Source organism: Mycteria americana, chromosome 2 (genome assembly GCF_035582795.1).
Source record: "Mycteria americana isolate JAX WOST 10 ecotype Jacksonville Zoo and Gardens chromosome 2, USCA_MyAme_1.0, whole genome shotgun sequence".
Taxonomy (NCBI): domain Eukaryota; kingdom Metazoa; phylum Chordata; class Aves; order Ciconiiformes; family Ciconiidae; genus Mycteria; species Mycteria americana.
Window position 1 is genome coordinate 74243871 of NC_134366.1, and position 19734 is coordinate 74263604.

The following is a 19734-nucleotide window of genomic DNA, read 5'->3' on the forward strand; positions in this document are numbered from 1 at the left end:
TAGAGGCTGTAGAAGTATCTTACAAATGAGGGGTTTCGGGAAAGGCATGCATTGCATACTGGAGGGTGAGGCCTCTATTATTCATATTACAAACCCAGGCAGCAGAACAGCAGACACTTTATCCTTTCGCAGTTTAGGTCCTGGTGGCATGGCCCAGGGCGTTATAAAAGTGCCTGCTGAAACAGCCGATAAGCGCTTCCTGTTCTCAGAAAAGGACAGTCGCACTATTGTGTGAGAGCCACGCTGCTGAATTCCGCCAGATCCGTGGAAAGACGGAAAATTCGGCTTCTTGCTGCATTAGCGATAGTCATGGGAATGTGGCTGCAAATGTAACTCAGAGCTGTCGATGAAACCAATTCGGGACTGAGTGCCTGCATCCAAGGAGCTGTGACAGCAATATGCCGGAGCTGTTCAAGTCAGCAGGGAAACCTCTGCTGGGCTTTGCAGAGGTTGGGATTTTGTGAGCAATTCGAGGGTGTTATAGCAAAGGCAACAGGTGGACAATTGCGATTCTTCTGCGCTTCACACCTTGCTTTGCAGACAGCAGCTCGGGAAGAGGAGGCTGACGGGTCTGCTGTATTATTATGTCCCTGGATTTCTGGTTTCTTGCTTTTGGCAAAGAAACGCTAAGCAGTCCCTGCCACCCTTAGAGCAAGGAGGAGCAAATCCAGGAGTCCTCCTGCTCTGGGGTGACAGTTATGCACAGCTCCAGTCTCTGCGATTGGGCAGGGTCCTATGGGCCAGTTTCAGGCAGGGTTGTTGTTTGGTTGGTTTTGGGGGGGTTTTTTGGTTCCCCCCCCCCAAGAGGGAGAGAATTAAAAACTTGGAGACCTTTCTTTCATTAGTAAAATCTAGCTTGTTTAGGAAAGTGGAAAATAAAATGGAAAGTTTCAGGTTAGAGAAGGTTGCTTATTTATTTATTGGTAGTCTTGTTGCTGTTAATTAGGTTCTCTCCCTGGTTTTGTGCTTTGGGATTCCTCATGAGCTTGTACCTGTACTCATAGCACTTACAAAGCAAAATCAGTTTTCATTCTTGGGAAAGTGTCGTGGTTTAGCCCCAGCCGGCAGCTAAGCACCACGCAGCCACTCGCTCACTCCCCCTCGGTGGGATGGGGGAGAGAATCGGAAAAGCAAAAGTAAGAAAACTCGAGGGTTGAGATAAAAACAGTTTAATAGGGAAAGCAAAAGCCACGCACACAAGCAAAGCAAAGTAAGGAATTAATTCACTACTTCCCATGGGCAGGCAGGTGTTCAGCCATCTCCAGGAAAGCAGGGCTCTATCACGCGTAACGGTTACTTGGGAAGACAAACGCCATCATTCCAAATGTCCCCCCTTCCTTCTTCTTCCCCAGCTTTATATACTGAGCATGACATCATATGGTATGGAATAGCCCTTTGGTCAGTTTGGATCAACTGTCCTGGTTGTGTCCCCTCCCAGCTTCTTCTGCACCTGGCAGAGCACGGGAAGCTGAAAAGTCCTTGACTAGTACAGCAGCAACTAAAACATCTCTGTATTATCAACACTGTCTTCAGCACAAATCCAAAACATAGCCCCACACCAGCCACTACGAAGAAAATTAACTCTATCTCAGCTGAAACCAGGACAGAAAGAAATGCTGAGCTTTTTAAAGCATAACTTAACCAGGCTTGTATTTTGTAAATGATCTAGAAGGAAAAGCCTTACCTGTATTTTTGCTTTCCTTTTTCTTCCAATCCTCAGTGTTGACTACATCTAGTGATCCAGAGATAAGGAATCCCTTCTGTTTTCTTAGTACTCCGAGAGAGGATTTCTGGCAGGGGTGCATTAAAAGCAGGATCTTGAGACCCAGTGATGCGATGGCACCCAGGCAAGGCTGAGAGGGGAGGTAGTTGACCGGTGCCCTGGGAAAGAGCAAGAGTGCAGCATGTGAAATGCCTACCGTTACCCAAGCTTTTATTTGCACTTAAAGTAGTTAAGTCTGTAATTGAAGTTACTCAATATTTGATTTGTAGAGATGGTGAGGTACTTAGGGAGGCACTGAGCAACAGGATTAGCAAAAGGTTTTGTCTGTGGAAGTCTGAATGAAAGTCTTAATTAAAACAACCATGTTGGAACTCAATAGAAATGGTAAGCATGTCTTTAAGGCACTACAGTTGTTCTGAATTCTGGAAAATGCTGTGACATCCAGGTATCCTTTTGAGGAAAATGCTAATTCATTTTATCGCAACTCTTGTATATCTACCTCAGATTGATAATAAAAGCAAAATAATGGGAAAAGTTATTTCTATCTATTGTTCTTTTATTTTTATTTTATTTTTTTATTTCTTCTGCCCAAGGAGTAGCTAGTCTTTCCTCTTGAGGAAACGACTCTTGTGTCACCTTATAGCACAAGAGGAAGCCAAGAGGAAGCTTCTCTTTGAAAGAGAGGATGCTAATTGCTATAAGGCTGGCTTGAATGTGTGTTTAGTGTCATACTGACTTGTAAGAAAACACTGCTCCTCCAGGAGTCTGATTTGACCTGATTTGCTTTGACATTGCAGCAGATGCAGTCAACAATGCAGCTGGTTATGGATTCAGTGGAGTCGACGAGAGGGGCACTTTCCGCTGGGACCTGTTGTCCAATTTAAATATCTGGAACATTGAGGTGAGTTAAAGGAGTGGCTGCATTGGCATAATTATAGAGAAATGGGTATGATAATGGGGAGGAGCTTTGCTGGAAGGAAAATAAGTCCGTACCACCAGGCTGCCCCTCTTTAACATGGAGAGGTTTTGTATTGTATCTGTTGGGGAGATAAAAAGCATCTGTCACGCAGCCTTCGTCACACTCTTTATTCAGGTTGCATTTCTAAATTGTTTATAGAGGGCTAATAAATGATTAATCGGATGTTTAATAAATGAGCAGTCAATTACTGTAGATTGTAGCTGAGTTCAGCAGGTCAATAAATTGCTTGCAGCTATGATTCTCCACCATCTGTGGTGTATTCTGTTTATTTACTTATAACAGCCTTCCACTTTTGTAACCCGGTTGAGATGGGTGGTGGTAGTGAAGGAGGCTGCCATGAGTAGGCATTGCACAGACAGTTGCAAGGGCGCTGGGTCCCTGCACGTGCCTGGAGTGCCTCTTGTAAATGGAGAAAGGCAAGGGTCGGAGAGATAACAGGTACAAACTGAGCAACCTGTATGGAAACTAGCAGGGTCGCATAGAGCTTAGATGGCCGCTGATCTAGAGCTCCATCCAGCACGCCACACTGTTTCTCAAAACATCTGTCGCACATGTTTCTTGTGACTGCAGTATACTTTTAACACCCCTTAGTCTTTTGTAAGCTATTTATGTTTTGTTTCTCTAATGCAAAAGATGGCCAATGTAATTTGTTTGCCCTGAAGAATATTTTGTGAATGCCAGTGAGATGTGAAAATGTTTGTGTCTGAGACTGCTTTCTAAGGTCTTCTTTTCTTTAGAAATAGGAGGAGCTTCCCCCAGTAATTCTGTAGTTATGATTTTAAAAGGAAAAGCAGATGAAAAAAAGTTGACTGCTTTATTGCTGAATGATCTGTGACTAAGTGAATGTGCTTTTATAGCTCTTCTCAAAAATGAAAGAGCCCCTGTAATTCATCATTGAAAGATACCAAATTGTTTTTTGTTTTTTTGTTTGTGGGTTTGTTTTTGTTTTTTTTTTTTTTTTTTACCTTAATTAATCCTCAGCGTACATCTCTCCTTGAGCGGTACAGAATACGCAGGCCAGAAATGCTTTATACTCCTTAGTGATGGCAGCGCCCTAGATAGCACTCTGAGATCTTGAATCAATATCTAATTCAGTTTTGGGGCAGGAGATGATTCCTACCTTGATGGGCTGAGGCAGTTTCTGCTTGAATGAAGAAAGTGAAGTGCAGGCAATGCTCTTTAGTCAAGTGAAATTAAGGAAATGGGAGTCTTTGCTCCTCTCTACCCACTGAACTGTAGACCCCTCAAAACTTTTTCCCTATACTGGTCACATGAGCAATAGAGATCAGGGTGGAGAAATTATTTCCAGGAGCATAAAACAGAGTGCTCTCCATTGATTTGATCAGTAGTAAAGATAAGCACATGGCAGGAGTTGTGAGGGCATTAAAATGTGGCGGGGGGCTAAACGCATGTGGGGGACTTGAAGAAAGCCTTGACAGCATGCATATTTTGACAGCCAATGACTACTTTCTCTCTTGGTAATGTAACAGGGGAACTTAAAGGATGCCAAAAGAGAGTGACAATATTAGTTGGAAGAGAAATTCTATTTTTCTTGGCTTCTCTTGGTGCAGTAATGCAATTAAAATGTGGCAGTACTGCATTGGGAACTGCTAATCGTTTTAACTCTTTAAACACAGAGGATGAAGTGCTGGCTTTCAGGATTCTGCGTGGAAGTGCAAAAATACCTGCATATTCCCCTTGGAAACCTTTGCCTTTAATCCATCTTTTCAGTGTGTCCTTCCGTTCAGCTGATATGGGAAAATAATGTGGTGTCACTGAATCATGTCCCTGCTTGGTGAGGAGGTCCTTGGAGGTTTTTGTCAGCAGGCGAGGAACAAGGGGGAGCGGGGATGGGCAACCACCAGAGGTGAAGTTGACGAGCATTAAGGGAACTGATGCTGAACAAAGTCCAGCGGTCCCCTAAAGCTGGGAGAACTGGTGCTGTGGGGAGGTACAGGTTGTTCTCTCAGCAGGACCCCGGAGTCCACTCTGGTTTCCCAAGCTGGGCAGTGGGCTGAGAATTGGCTTCTAAGTTTAGTCCTAAATTTTTTTGTCCATGTTTTTCAGTCTTCCCCCTTCCTTCTCCAAATAACAATACATTTCTTGTAGTTTTTGTAACACTTCGTTTTAATAACACTCTAGGGAAGTCCAGACTACGTAATGGGTTGCAAGATATCTCTTCCAAAAATGAAGCTGTTTATGAACCAAAGGGAAGGCCAAGCATTTAAAACAAGAAAGCTTTTCAGATTTCCCATAATTTGAAAAATAACCAAACAGTGTATTTAAGTTCACAAAACAAAATGAGATTTTATAGCAAGTCCCAAGTGTTAACAGTGAGCAATCAGCCTAGTTAATATCCCTCCCAAAACATATTAGTATAATGATGGACTGTGGCACAGTCTTCACAACTGTTAGCTACTAGAATTAGTATTTTCCATGTACCACCTCTCTAACTTAAAATGCAAGTATTATTTTACAAGTTTCAGTGCTAACATTTCATGTGAACTTCTTTCTTAGACTGCAACAAGTTTTAAAATGTACATTGAAAACTGGAACATTCAGACAGCTGCCTGGCTAAAACGGTAAGAGTAATGAAACAGTAACGTGCTTGTGAGACTCCAAAACTCTAGATGGCCTGGGAAAACACTGACTGGTGAATCTCATAAATGTATAGCCTCTTGTCTGTCTGTATTTCCTGTGTCTGTAACAGTTGGTGGAATACAAGGTTATTTGGTGCTGTAAAGTTTTATTGCTGCAAATGTAAAATGCCCACATTTTATATATGAGCAGCAAAGCCATAAACAAAATGTTCAGATCTTCCATAATAAAAAAACAATAGCATTTTGATGGCATCTTTTAGGCTGCTGTTTGCCTCTGTTATTCTTGCTGTACTGTTTCACTTTGCTATGTTATGTTTCCCTTGCATACTGGAGGCGAGCCTTGTGTCACTGGGATCCAGTTCAGCTAGAACTGGAGAGAAGTCGAAATCTTCAGAACCCCAGAGTAGTCCGGTTTGGAGTTATCAGAAGATGCTTGCTAGGGAGTCCCTGTTCAGGATATGGAGAAGAGACTTCTTATAGTACTGAGAGGATTTGATTTTAACCTGTGACTGTTAAGGCACATGTAAATACTAGCATAAGTTCAAATTTTGTAGATACAACTGTCTCCTGATACTCATTACACTTTTTGGCATGATTAAAGCTCAGTGTACAGTCAATGTGGTGTCTGAAATGCAGGCACAGGTTTATTGTAGTTATCATAACTATTTTTATTGTTAAATATATAGATCTTAAAAGTCAATGTCTACTATTTTTCATGATTCAAATTATGTTCCTGGTAAGAAGTGCATTATCTTGACTTGATTCTTTGGAACACAGCATTTCAGTTAAACCTTAGATAGCCAAATAGACTGGTTAGTGTGTTCTTGAACTGGTATCATTCGCTTGCGTCTTTGGTGTAAGATTTTGGGCTGCTAAAGTTAGCAGGAATCCCCTGCTTTGCAATAGCTTACCACACTCCCTGTTGTTCCCAGCATCTGCCAGATGACAGTGCCTAAAAAGACCTCCGTTCACCAGTGAAGGGTGGGGTCATGTCTCTTTGTCCTTCGACTCGCTCTTGATCTGCCATCAGAGTTTTGAAGGGTAGTGTGTGATTTCAGATAGACCTATAAAGGTGAAAGAGCAGTCTTGTCTGCCGTTTGCCCTGTCACTTATTTAAATGCTGTGAGCCCTGGGAATATTTGTACAGGCACTTTTCGGATACTCAGTGCACAAGAGCGTGCTTCCTCTTTCCATCTAACCCTCCGTCTAAATGAAGGGAGAGTGCCTCATGCCCTCATCTGTAACAGAGGCAAGATAAGACCTTAAAAACGGAGAAGGGTTTGAAGTGGTGTCTGTTGTTCAGTTGTATTCAGCCTCTTCTTGTTTTGTTTTCGTCTTTGCAGTGTTTGCTATGATAGAGCTCCTTGGTACCCTACGGCTTTAACGTTTATCCTGTCGGCCCTGTGGCATGGTATCTATCCTGGATATTATTTTACGTTTCTCACTGGAATCCTTATCACACTCGCAGCCAGAGCAGTATGTACCTTTCATTGTTCTCTTCTAAGGCCCATGCTAGATACTATCCAGCTGTCAACTGCGGGGACCACCCTGACATGGTCAAGCAGCTTGTCCCTGCTGTGAGCCCTCTTTCATGCCTCTCTGGGCTTGATGTTCACCGAAACTTTGTTCTGTATTGATGCTAATTACAAAATACCCCCAACAGTTATAACCAGCACCAATTCTGCACGTGCTGCAGTGCTGTCCCTGGCTGTCAGAGGAAATGTTGCTTGCGAGTGTACAGCTGGTATTGCCACCGGCTATGTCCATGCAGTCAAATTAGCTTGGGATTCAAGGTTAAGCTTGAGTCCAGACCTCTGCTAGGTCATGTTGCCTGTATGCTGGTGTGTAATCGGCTCTGGGTCCAGTCTTTCACAAGAAGCTGTTATGGGTTGAGCATTAGGCCAAACTTGAACTCTTTCATGTGGATGTAACTGATGCAGTAAACTAGCATCAGTCTTGGGTAGCATCAGTCTTGGCCTCATCTTGGGTAGAGTCACCGAAGACAGAACAGATTTCCTGTCTCACTGTTGTTAAATTTATCGCTGCTGATCTTTTGGGCTGAACCAGCCAGTTGTGCAGGGCTGGGAAGCAGCACCGTTGTCTTTCAGGCTTTGACTCTGGATAAGCAACCAGGTCAATTTGAAAGGTGAATTAAACTAGTGATCAGTATTAACTGCTATGGCTAGAGCAGGTTGCTGAACATGTGGTCTTAACATGTGCTTTGCCTCTCATTTATGAGGATTTCATAGATGTGAAGCTAAATTAAAATCTACAGAGAACAGAACACGCTTGCAGGTATAAACACATATTTGTTCATTTAAAGTAACTTTTTTTCACCATTGAGAACCAGTAATAAATCAAAAATAGGAGGGAGGAAGACCAAATCATAACAGCTTCCCTCCCCAAAGATATTGTGCCAGATACCCAAGCATGAGAGTCTGCTCCCGTGATTATGACAGAGGAAACTGGGGGACACTTCTCTGTTTGCCACTGGTTAACTGTGGGATCCTGGATATGCCAGTCAGTGCACTTCTGTCTTCCTTCCTACTCTCAGTGCTTTCTAACTGGTGTACAAACTCTTCTGTAACTCTAACGCTGATGATAAGTGGAGAGTCATACGCTGCAATGTGTCCGCGTGACTTTGCCTAAGAAATTAATTTATACAATTTTCTGTTTACTTTTCCCTGACCTGCAGATAAGAAACAATTGCAGACATTACTTCCTCTCGTCAGTGCCTCTCAAGATAGCCTACGACGTTGTTACCTGGGTTGTCACTCAACTGGCCGTGTGCTATACTGTGGCACCGTTTGTTATGCTGGCTGTTGAGCCCACGATTAAGTTTTACAAGTAAGTTCTCTCCTCTTGACTATTATCTCTAGACTGGCACAGGCTTTTGTTAAATAACCCAAACCACACTGAAAAGCAGTTGGCATTTCATCAGATTTGAAAGGAGTTCAAACAGGATGTTTAATAATGTGTAAGGGGGTGATTTTTGCACTCCTGTAACTTAATGAGATAATAACAATGCCAAGGCAGAGCACGTCTGCTTCTCAATCTGTGTCCTTACGTGACTCTTCACTTATTCAGTTTCCTTTTTCAAAACAGTCAAGTCTCAACCATTAACAGTGGCCAAGGCTGGAGAGGTTAAGAGTGACATGAGTTGGCAGTAGGAAGGACTTGATGAGAAAAGACCAGGTTTCCAGCTGCCAAATGCGTAGAACAGGTGTGATCGGTCAGCAGGAGATAAGGAGGTTGCCTGGCAGAGCATTACTTCTTGAAATGAGTATGCTTTTCTTTTTGAATACTTTCATAGGAAGTGAATACTTCCCTAGGTTCCTTAAAAATAAGAAAACACTGGTGTTGCAGAGTATATTGGATATACTCTAATAAAAATAATCCAAAATAGAGAAATTGAGAAAATAATTTGAAAAGGGAGGCTGGACTACATTGCTTTACTTTTCTTTCTTTCTACAGTGAACTGTCAACATAGAGTAACAGGTTTTGGTTAAGAAGAAAGACAATTCCCCCCTCTAACATAAAAGACCTAAAACTAGTAGTCAAGATAGCTGCTGTCAGTAAGTCTGTTTGAAGGGGGTTGAATTTTGACACTTTCTGTTCTTGTTTCTTAAAACATTTGGTTTCAACACAGAAAACTTACCATGTAAAAATGACTCCAAATCTTTCTTAGTTTCAGTAAGATGCTTTCCCAAGTACCTTGCTAATATCTAATTTTTCTGTCTTTCAAGACAAAAGTAGCAAATAGCAATCAGAATAAAAAAGGAGGGAAAAGACTAAAATATTAAACTGGTTTATAAATTTGCCCCAGAAGTGAAGTTGGTTCCCTTTGTGCTGCAAAAGGCCATTCCATGTAGCAAATATTAATGTAATTCTGTGAGATTACATTGCTAACATCAAAACTGCAGAAATAAATATGTTTAAAGAACTTGCTAGTACTATGCCAGCATCCATAACGGCAGAAATGTTACTTTTACCAAAGTTCTGAACAAAGAAAAATATTTTCCACCCTTGCCCCATGTTGGGTCATCACCTTAATATTGTTTGCCCTAGTGACTTTGAACATAATTAACACTTAAGTTTAGAGACTGTTAAGCAAGGAAATCTGGAGCACTGCACACCTAGAGTGTCTTAAGCACCTTACAAGGATATTACAACTATGGTAAGAAGCATAAATGCGACCATAGAAAGGTGCATCTCTGTGGTTAAGAGCTGGTCCATACTGCTCCCAAACATGGCCCCAAGCTGCCAGAGCCTCATGTAATTGGTTTAAGTATTTTTTTATTTCTGTTTGATCTTGTGTATACCGAATTATTTGAAATAAAAATATTTGATATTTAATAAGATATCAAATTAAGATATCTCTGAGGAGTTGTCTTCAAAACCACAACCCTTCTGTAAACATCATTACCTAGCCTTCCCCAGTGAAAAGATGAGTGTTTTGATTTATTTCAGATCTCAGCACTTGGAATGAATTTTTTTCTTTCTGTCACTTTTTATTTTGTTTTTTTTTTTTTTAGAACTTGTAAAAGTTTTGTGTCCTAAGCATGAAGGATGTGTTTCTTCAGAATGTAGCCTTGTATACTCTGATATTAGAAGAGAGATGGGCTTAATAAGTCTAAGGTTGAATTATGTGGGTTTATCTGAGCTGTCAGACTTTAGATTCTGGAGTTTGCTGATTGATTCCTTGCCTCATTAACATCCATGGCAACATTTTCATCGATGGCAGCGGATACCACATGCATAGGCTGTGTGAAATTCAAGGGTGTCTTTTCATGCTTTCTAGGTCAAGTTCACGCTTTCTGCATTCATCCCTTAGCACTAAATTCTGCATGGACTTACTGAGGTTGCACAATTCATGTCATTACCAACAAAAATATAATACTCTCTTTCTGCTTTTGTTCCCAGGTCTATGTATTTTCACATGCACATTCTAAGCATCCTGGTATTGCTCATGTTACCAATCAGACCTCAAGCCCACTCCATAAGAAAGCCTCAGAATCAGGCCATGCAGAACTCTGTTAAAAGCAAAGACAAATAATGCCTCCAAAGAAAATTGCTGACATTGGGAAATCGAACTGTCATATTGGAAACAAACAAAGAAGAAGAAAAACGGGTGGGATGAAGGTCGAAGTAGAAGACAAGTGGCATTTCTATTGGTTATCTTAAAATCTTACTGGACAGGGCAGAAAAGAGCCTGAATGACTGTATTTCAAATTATTCCAGTTAACAGAGATTTTACAGGCAACGTTTACAGGCTCATGGGGCATTTTGATTTTTTTTAATAAATATTTTTATGAAGTGTTTTTATATATTTAAACTTTTTCACACAGAGAGGCATTTTTGCTCTTTTACAGAAATACACAATTATTAATCAATAATCTTGTGATTATAGGGACAGGAAGCAGCTAGTAAAGAGTTAGGCCAGCTGCCTGATAGCCTGGTGCTGTGGGCAGCTGGCAGGGGAAGCTTTTCATCTCTTGGCTATGGAGAGAGATGGTGCAGGTAGAAAACTACGGACATGAGGTTGCTCAAGGTGCTGGCGCTGACTTCTGCCCTGGCAGGGAGAAGAGGGAGTGGGGCTTCCCCCGGCCATCCCCAGAGCAGGGACTGCAGCCTGAGCTCGGCAGCAAGGGTATTTCACATCCTTCAACGTGACAGCTGCTGGTAATGAGGGCAAGACGAGTCCCTTGGGAATAGGTGTCTGGGAGCACTGGCAACTGGCTCGGCCAAAATCTAAAGCCAAGTAAAAGCAAAACAAAAAAAACCCCTTTAGAGTAAAAGAAAGGACATATACCCTGTGATCTGTAGAGTTGTGCTTCTCTAATGACGCAGCTGGTGCTCATTGCTACATCAGCCTTACTTGGCAGTTTTAGAGTGATGCAGCACTTCTATTTCAGTATCAAAATAACCGAGCAGCCATGCAGGTTTAGTGTTTTAAAGCTGACAGTTATGGGTTAAATCTGAAAAAGGTTTGTAATGGATCAGACTGTTCTACTCAAAAACATCCCGTCTTATGGAAGGGTTACTTTCCAGCAGGATAACACTAATATGAAACCTGAACAGTAATTATCATAGTCATAATAAATAATTCTCTACAAAATATTGTGATGTGATCCGATCATCACAAGAGTCAAGACGAAGTCCTTGTATGATCTTGACATGTGACTTAGCCTGTTGATGCAAGTTCCCTGCTTGTAAAGTCCTTGGCTTACAGGGACGTTTTGAGGCTGAATTTCTAAGCTTATTGTGGATTGAGATAACCTGCTGCAAAACGCAATGTCAGGTTTTTTTATTTAATTTTTTTTTAAACCCACTTACCCCAATAAAACAGGCTCCTACAACACATCAAAACCAACTAAAACTTTTTTTAAAATTACTGTTTTCCAGGAATGTTTTTATCAGGATTTTGTAGAAGCAATTCCCTTGTTAAAGTATTGGTATTGCTTTATTGATCATTTAACTGATGTGTGATTGAGCAAAGAATCTGCTGTTTACTGCATTCTGGTTTTTGTGTTAGATTAAAATTTTGCAGAATCCTAACATTTTGGGAAGAAACAAATCGGCGAAACCAAAACAAGTTCCAAAAAAATGTTGGGTTTTTTTTTTTCTTTTCTCTGGTGGGAAGTTTTTGGTCCTGTGACCACCTCATGATTTAGAGAATAGTTCATGGAAGAGTTTATTTGGTAATTTATTTTGAAGGCGAGATGGGATTAAAAGGTTGATCTGAATAAACAAATTGCTTTGTGTCACCGCCTGGCATTATTAATTGCAAAGGTCTAACGTGACAACGGGCGAGTGGGTGTGAGATCCCTCACACTTGTGAGGGGAGATGTTCAGGTCTGCTGGATTTCACAGAGCAGCTGGGCTTTACATCCTGCTCCTGCTGAAACAGAGACAAGGCAACCCCCGTTCATTTTTGTGGCAGCTTTGTCCTTCACTTGGCCAGTCCTTATTCGTCCCCGTGCGTGTGTCCTCCTCGTGGCACCAGCCTCAGCTGCCTCTTGGGCATCTAACGTTTCCCTCGAGGAAACGACAGCCCTGGCACTCGCGGGAGGGAACCAGGGCACATCCCCGGGGAGGACGGGGGCTTGGGCACTGCCGGCCGTGGATCCCATGGGCTGAAGTCAGCCTGCGTTTACCTCCCAGAGACTGGAATGAATCGCTATGAGTGCTGGCGGAGCCAGCGTGTAACATGCATCCGCTCCGGGCTTCGGCAGGCCTGCAGAAGGCAAATGTTTCCAGCAGGTTGGCTTTAGTACCTGCTCTGGGAAATAAATGCACTCGAAGGGGTTGCGGGTTTATCTGCTACTCTGCGCCTTGAGATCTGCCTGCACCGCCCCTGCCCTGGTCTGCAGCCCTGCCTGAACTGTAGGCTCCAGAGAGGACAGATATTATCAGCGGGGTTTCTTTTCTAGTGTTTCACGTAAGTGGAAGTTGCTTAACTCCATTGGCACCAACTTCTGTTGTCGTTTCAACTTCTGTAATGTGATGAATTAGTCAGGGCTAGTGAGCAAACTCTTACTCTCCTGTCACGTTGACTTCTCAGCCTGAACCTCTCCCTGAAAACAGGAACCCTGGGCTTCAATGAGAACTGGTCATGTGGATTTAATATGATACGTTATATGAATTAAAATTGAAATGGCCTTTTTGAGACGTTGCATTTGCAGGGAAACTTGCTGGTTGAATTAGTCTTAAACCTGGGGCGGGGGGAGGAGATTATCTAAAATGTTTGCTGTACTGTGTTACTGTGGACTAGGCAGCTTACCTAGACAAACATGGCAGTCCTGCAAAGCTAACACAGAGTGGATTTAAATTGCTGTAAAACATTCCTTTGAAAAAAGGCTGTTAGCTTTGGTACTGCCCTTCTCAATCCATTGTACTGAGTCTTCCTCTCCTTTTCTTCTTCTCAGGGGGGAAAAATTTGGTTTAATAGAAAGACTGCAAACAGCCACTACTATTTAGAGGAGACCCGTGCTAGTAGTGTGCATCTGCTTTGCACAGGAGTATATAACTCTCAGAGCCAAAGTAGAAATTCAGGTTATAAAAGTGTGATGTTGGGAACTCGAGTACTGGCTTTGCATTAGTTGGTCTTTACCTGAAATGCTGTAATCTGAGGGTGTGCTTCAGTGATTAAAATACATGATTGTGACTACCAACACATTATTAGTTTCTAATCCCTCTTCGGGTTCCTTGTGCTGCAAAAAGCTGAGGAGCTGAAGCTTCTAGAGAGATTCTGAAGACAAAAACAATCTTGATGGTTTGTAAGAGAGAAATATGGGACTATAAGACAGAAATGGAAAAGGTAGATTGTACTGGATTGACAAGGGTTGTATTTTAAATACAGGAATACCAAAAAGACACCACCACCATTACCCCCTTGGACTGAAGGCAAATTCTAGCTGCTATTAAATCTAAACTAGAAGTTGAGGCACACTTAGGAGAGAGGAATGAATGAAGAGTAAAACTTCATTTCAGCTTAACTATGGGTCTGGTATTTAAAGAAGCAACAGCTCAGCAATTTCCTCAGTGGACTGGAAGCACAAAGTACTATCTTTTACCGTCCTGTAAGCTGTCCCCCTCCTTGAGTACATTCCTGCATGTCCCCTTTGGAGCATGCCAAGCAATGGAGGCGGCACAGAAGTGGGATACAAGGTAGGCAAATATTTTTCCTCCCTTTTTGGCCGCTCTATTCTGCGTGCATACGTTGCACATAGCTGGGATTTTTGCATCCCTTAAAATGAGGTAGGCAGGTGAGAAGGCCATAGACTTTTCCCCTATTGGTAGGTGTTTGCATAAACCTGCACTTACCTCTCTGTACATATAAAAGCAGGCTCAGCAGACTAGATCTGGATCCTTTCTTAGAAATTACAGGTTGAAATCCTGACACCCAAGGAAGTCTAGCGGTAAAATTCCTATCAGTGAGGTCAGTGTCTCTGATATTTAAAGCCTTTATCTCCCTATCCCTGAACTGGGGACTTTAGAAAAATATTACACTGGCTGGAGTAGTAAAGGGAGTAACTGGAAACTTGGCTTAAACATTTAAGAGTGCGTTACAAGGATTGCCTATAGCCCACGTGTTGTTGGACAGAGGAGCATGTCTCTCCTCATCCTTGCAGAAGACAAAATGACACGCATGGTTGCATATTGAAATATCAAATATCCTTTGAGGTACCGCTCTTTTTCCTTATGTCGCTGAACTGATGTACTTCAGCTCTCGGGGGCTAGAGGCGTTCCACTGCGATACAAAGTGGGAAGCCTTCCCTGACATCTCAGCGTGAGTACGAACGCACAGTATGCGCTTTAAAAACGTGTTCTTTTGTGCAGCATCAGCCTGCTGCTCCCTTTCTTCTTAGAGATGACAGTAATAATATGCATGCAGCGTTTGGATTTGCTCTGGGTGGAAACCGCAGCCTTCCGAGTGCTGATGTGACATAAAGTGACAATGCATTTGCTCGGTTACGTTTACAAGTAGTGCCCTCTGTGGGCGACTGGACCTCGGCGAACACTCGAGTTGAAGATTCAAGTGTGCTGAGTGGGGGACGCTGCAAAGGTGAGGGGGTTTGCAGCAGTGCAGCCGTGCTAGTGGCAGGACCGCTGGTGGCTTTCGCATGTGTGGTAACAAATGTCTTTTACTTTGGGGCAGGAGCGAGGGAGAAATTGAAGGCCTAGGTAGATTGGAAAAAATATTCTTACAGGACGAAATGCTGCCGTGCTGGTAGAAAAGATGGTGTTTATATGCCTTAAGAACTTGGGGTATGCTCTTGTTCACCTGACTCAAATATGGTCAGTGGAAGGGAATCACAGGATGGAGGAAAATCAGTTCTGAGAAGTGCCCCGAGGCTGCCCTCAGGACCTGATTTATTGTCCGTCCATAGAGCAGCTCCGAAAGTGAGACCCTAGGCTTGCCCGGAGGCTTTCCTGCTACAGGTGGTTCCCTGCGCACCTGGATGAGGGGCCGTGCAGCTCGGAACGGCAGGCAGCAGATCTGGAGCGTGCCGTGCTCGCAGCCGGTTTTCCTGATCTCTCTGTATGATGCTGTACAGGTCAATACTGTGCCCAGCAGCACCAGAAAAATGAGTTTGGGGCATACCGAGGCCAAACCACTCACAGTGGGTCAGGGTGAAGGGAAACGCTGCCCCAACATGCTTGCCTTGTCCAGTGATGGAAACCGGTACCCCTCTTCATCAGAAACATCTTCAGATGGTGACATTGTCACTGCTCTGAGGCACATGGATTTCTCTTTGTTCATAAAGATGCCTATTTATTCTTGCCTGGGTGGCTTCTGTATTAGGGCACATTAGTTTTTCTGCTTTAATTGTTGTATTTGTGTTTGAGAAAGTTGGTGTTATGTGGCAATTTTGTATCTCATCAGGGAGATACACAGCTAAAGGCAGCCTCGAAAGATGTGGTGAATAACGTGAGTATAGGAATAGATAACGTGAACACATTCTAAGTCTATGAATTGATTTACCTGTCTGTGACTCTGATGTGGTTTTTTTTTGCCCCGGCACTCTTAAATGACACCTTCCAGTGTGCAGCAGACTGTGCAGGTTTCCCTTGGAGGTGTCTTGGGAAGCAGTTCAGAGAAAAAAGCCCATTTCTGACACCTGCGGGCCCCCCCAGCTGGCCCAGCCCGTGGCTCCCCCAGGGCAGCTTGGTGAGGGGTTGCCCGGGATGCTTTGGGGTAGCTCGGGGTGCCATGCGCTGCTGCTTCTCCCATCTCGTGAACACACGTGCGATCTGCGGCGTGCGTGTGTGTGAGAGAGAGAGAGACTGCTTGCAACTTCAGCCCTCGATGTGCAAACCCAGGTGCAGGGTCCCTCGGGTGCGTGAAATAAGAGACGATCCTCGCGCAAATTGTGAGCAGAAAGACAGATCGCTTTGGGCAGCAGACAGCAGAGACGATAATTGCGTAGGTGGGGACCGGAGGTACAGAGAGATTGTGACAAGGGGCCGCGAACAGGGACCTTGTGCCACAAGCAGGAGCAAAAGGCGGGTTTCCAAAGCGCCAGCCTACGGCTTCACACGTCTGCTGCCAGAGAGGGTGGCAAGCTTTGCCTGCTGCTTTTGGAGGAGTCCGTGCTGGACCCAGCACACGCGGGGCCGAACGCAGCACCTGTGGGAACGGCCGTCAGCCACGGCGTCACCGCAGGACCTGCGCGGCACTGGCAGAGGGGACCGCAGCCTCCTTAGCTGCCCCGGTCTCCGGGTATATGTATGTGCCTCGTTGCCAGTCCCAGGCATTTCCAATCCTGGGCTGGACCCTCCGGCGCTTCCCCCCACCCCAATGAAATCAAGAGATACTCTTAAAATACGAAACGTCGTCAAGAATCTTCAGTGTCTTTTATATTCGCCTTCTGATCTCGGCGCCTTTGAAGCCTGCGCGTTCAAGCTGTTCCCAGCCGTGAAGGCCAGAAAGGCTTTTGGAAACCACGGGCGTCGGTAAGACCGTGTCCGCGCTGCGCCCCGTCCCCCGACACGTTTTGCAAACGATGTAAAGCCACGATGGGCACGGGAGTTCTCCTTTCTCCTCGCCCCTTCCTGCCCAGAGTTTTGGCTGGCAGGGGGGACGGTGGCAGAAACTGCCCGGAGGATGGGAAGCAGCATTATCGGCGGCTTTCAGAGAGCTGGCTTCTGCGGAGTGGTTTTGTTTGCAGCCAGCCGCGTGGTCCCAGCGGCGTGCTATTGGCCTGCCTCAATTAGACTTCTTGACTGATGGCCAGTTTAATGAGCCTATGTACAGAGGGTCATTCAACATGGCAATTATACCTATAAATCTATTTGCAGCAGGGCTCGAGTAACCTTTTGCGCACAGTTCTTCATAAAATGACTGTCTGATTAATTAACATTAATTTATCCGCTGTATGGAACCAGATGCAGTCTGTATGAAAGCCTCCGCTCTGATGTGCAGGCACTGTGTGAACTGGGAGGATTTGGGGATGGGAATGGCTCTGATGTTGTTTAAAGCCTCTCTTTTAAATTTTTTTCCCCCTCTTTCTTCCTCTCTCTCTCTCTCTCTCTCTCTCTCTCTCTGGTCCCAGTTGATTAACATTCCAGGGCAGCATCATATAACAGGGGGCAAAATTCAATTAATTGAATATGAAATATTTATAACCCTACTCTATGTGTCTATCAGAGAAGGGTCCTTAATAGATCTTCTCATTAGCATGGACTGGTGACTCACTTCTCTGCTTTCACAGTCATTTGGAATTAAAATCCAATTAATCTAATGTCCCTGTGAATATTATTAAACTATTTGAAAAACTGCATAGAAGAGATATGAGGCAGGGGGTGAGGGGCTAAGAGAAGAAGAGGGAATATGTCTTCAGCTCATGAAGATTCATTTCTTCGCTGTTAAACATGTAGTCTGGAAAGACTAATTCCCTGTTTTCTGGAAAGTGGATAGCTAATTCTTAGTATCAAAAGCTTGAGAATGGAAAAATAACTTGCTTCCTACAAGCAGAACTGTGTCATCTTTGAACAGGCGAAGAAATGCCCTTGCCTCCTCCCACCTTTCAGGTTGCTCCTACTTCTTGGGTGCTAATGTTAGCCTGAAGTGGAGGACAGATTTACACAAGGTATTTAGGCACCATGAGATAAATCTGGGGCTCGTTCCCAGCTCTTCAGCAGCGTTCAGCTGCCCTAGGCTGCTGGGCTGGCTCTGTGGCCAGAGATCCCAGCTGCCCGTCCTGGGGACCGGGAGGGCACCGCGAGTCCCTCCTGACCCTGGCAGGGAATTTCCCTTCCCGTGGGACGGGGAGTGTGGGGAGAGGCGGCGTGAGACCGTGCCTTCCCAGGGTGAAAACAGTGCGGGCACGTAGATCTCCGGGCTGGGGAGCGCTCCTGGGCCGCCTCGTACAGAGGTAGCCTAGAGGACTATTTAATTGTTAAATGTCTCTGTCTCTTCAGTGGATAGGGCACTGACCCGAAGCTCAGCGAGGAGGGATCTTAACCATGAATTTCACATGCGAACTTTGAGCAGGAGGCAAGTTTCTAAATTGAATATTCCCCTAATGGGAATGACTTGAGGACAAAATCCTTTAATGACTCAAAGGAATTCAGAGACTGCTGCGAGAACGTGTAAGTCAGGAGATAAATATTTCTGAGCTGGAAGAATATTCTGGATATTCAGATACAAAATGTTCCTCTTCTATTTTAAAAACAATAAATTAAAAGATCTATCCATAAAGTTTGTTCTGGTGGTGTTTATTTGCTTTTTGTTTTAGGTGGAAGTAGCCTGTTCCTTTGAACACTGCCCCCCCCCTTTTTTTTTTCTCCTTTAGAAGCTTAGTCCAAACATTATCGCAGAACATAGAAACACATTAAGATACAACTACTATACATCCCAATGTCTTTATGAAGCCATATAAAGCCAGACTTTAGAGAGACAGAACATACTTCCCCTGTCACAGAGGGACAATCCATGGGAGACACGTAGCTGCGTAGTAATGCTGCTGTACAGACTGCAAACCAGAAGCAAGGAATACTTGTGCGTAGTGGGAAGAGGTCAGGCTCAGTCACTCCTTTCCTTCGGCACCTCTGGAATTTTTGTCACCCCTGTATCGACCGGTTATGGTTTATTTATTGTATCTGGTAAAACTGCAGGCTGCGACTGTGTGGTGCAGTGAAGTACGACATGCAAACCTCAGCTGCTCTGGACTTGGTGCAGCAAATAAATAACAGGTGAAAGTATGTATTTTTAATTCACCGAGGGAAACACATGCCTTATGTGCCCCTTTTCCCATTATTGTAACCACAAAAGTCATCTAGACCTTTTTAAAGTTGCTTAATTTACTAGTAATGAAAGTCTCATCAGCAGTTTGGTTTGGTGCTCATCTGCACCGAGGATCTGAGCAGGAACATATTCCCGTTCACAGTAAATCTGAGTGAGAAGCCTCTTAATTCAAACCACAGCTTTTCGGGGAGCAGAAAGCAAGAACTGCAGTCACTCTTCACTCTGGAGAAACCGCAGTACCTGAACCGTGGTGGCACCTCACAGGGCAAACACCCTGAGGGTGCACTGTTGGGCTGCTGAAAGCTGGTGCCACTGCAAAAAGCTGCTGTTTGGGCCTTGGTAGCACTTCACACCTGTTTTGTCCGTCTATCAGTCTATATTTATTTATTTATTGCAGGTGACCTGCTATGAAGGATATAGGGAGGTGGCTGAATCTGAACTACAGGCTTAAAATTTTATTATCTAAGGCTCTAATTGCGTTTGCTTTTGATATTAGAAGAGATTGATTGTGGTAAAACTCTCAAGTCCAATCAAATAAAGAGAAGAAACAAGTTTTTCTTTTCTGTAACTCTGGTTTTTCTGCAGCTGGTCACTGGATGTTGCCCCCAGTTTATTCTTATTCCCTCTTCCATCCTAGCCAGAGATAAACGTGGCAGTCCTTCTCAGTGGCTTCCCTCTC

The 19734-nt window shown here is 43.9% G+C and overlaps 1 protein-coding gene across 1 annotated transcript in view; it reads left to right on the forward strand.

Moving 5' to 3' along the window:
- Window positions 1-12031, forward strand: part of MBOAT1 (membrane bound glycerophospholipid O-acyltransferase 1) — a 58711-nt gene extending 46680 nt beyond the window's left edge. The window contains exons 9-13 of the mRNA XM_075493757.1: window positions 2521-2624; window positions 5220-5284; window positions 6646-6778; window positions 7998-8149; window positions 10226-12031. Coding sequence (XP_075349872.1) covers window positions 2521-2624; window positions 5220-5284; window positions 6646-6778; window positions 7998-8149; window positions 10226-10358 — 587 coding nt within the window. The 3' untranslated portion in view covers window positions 10359-12031. The remainder of the gene's footprint in view (window positions 1-2520; window positions 2625-5219; window positions 5285-6645; window positions 6779-7997; window positions 8150-10225) is intronic.
- The last annotated feature ends 7703 nt before the right edge of the window (window positions 12032-19734 follow it).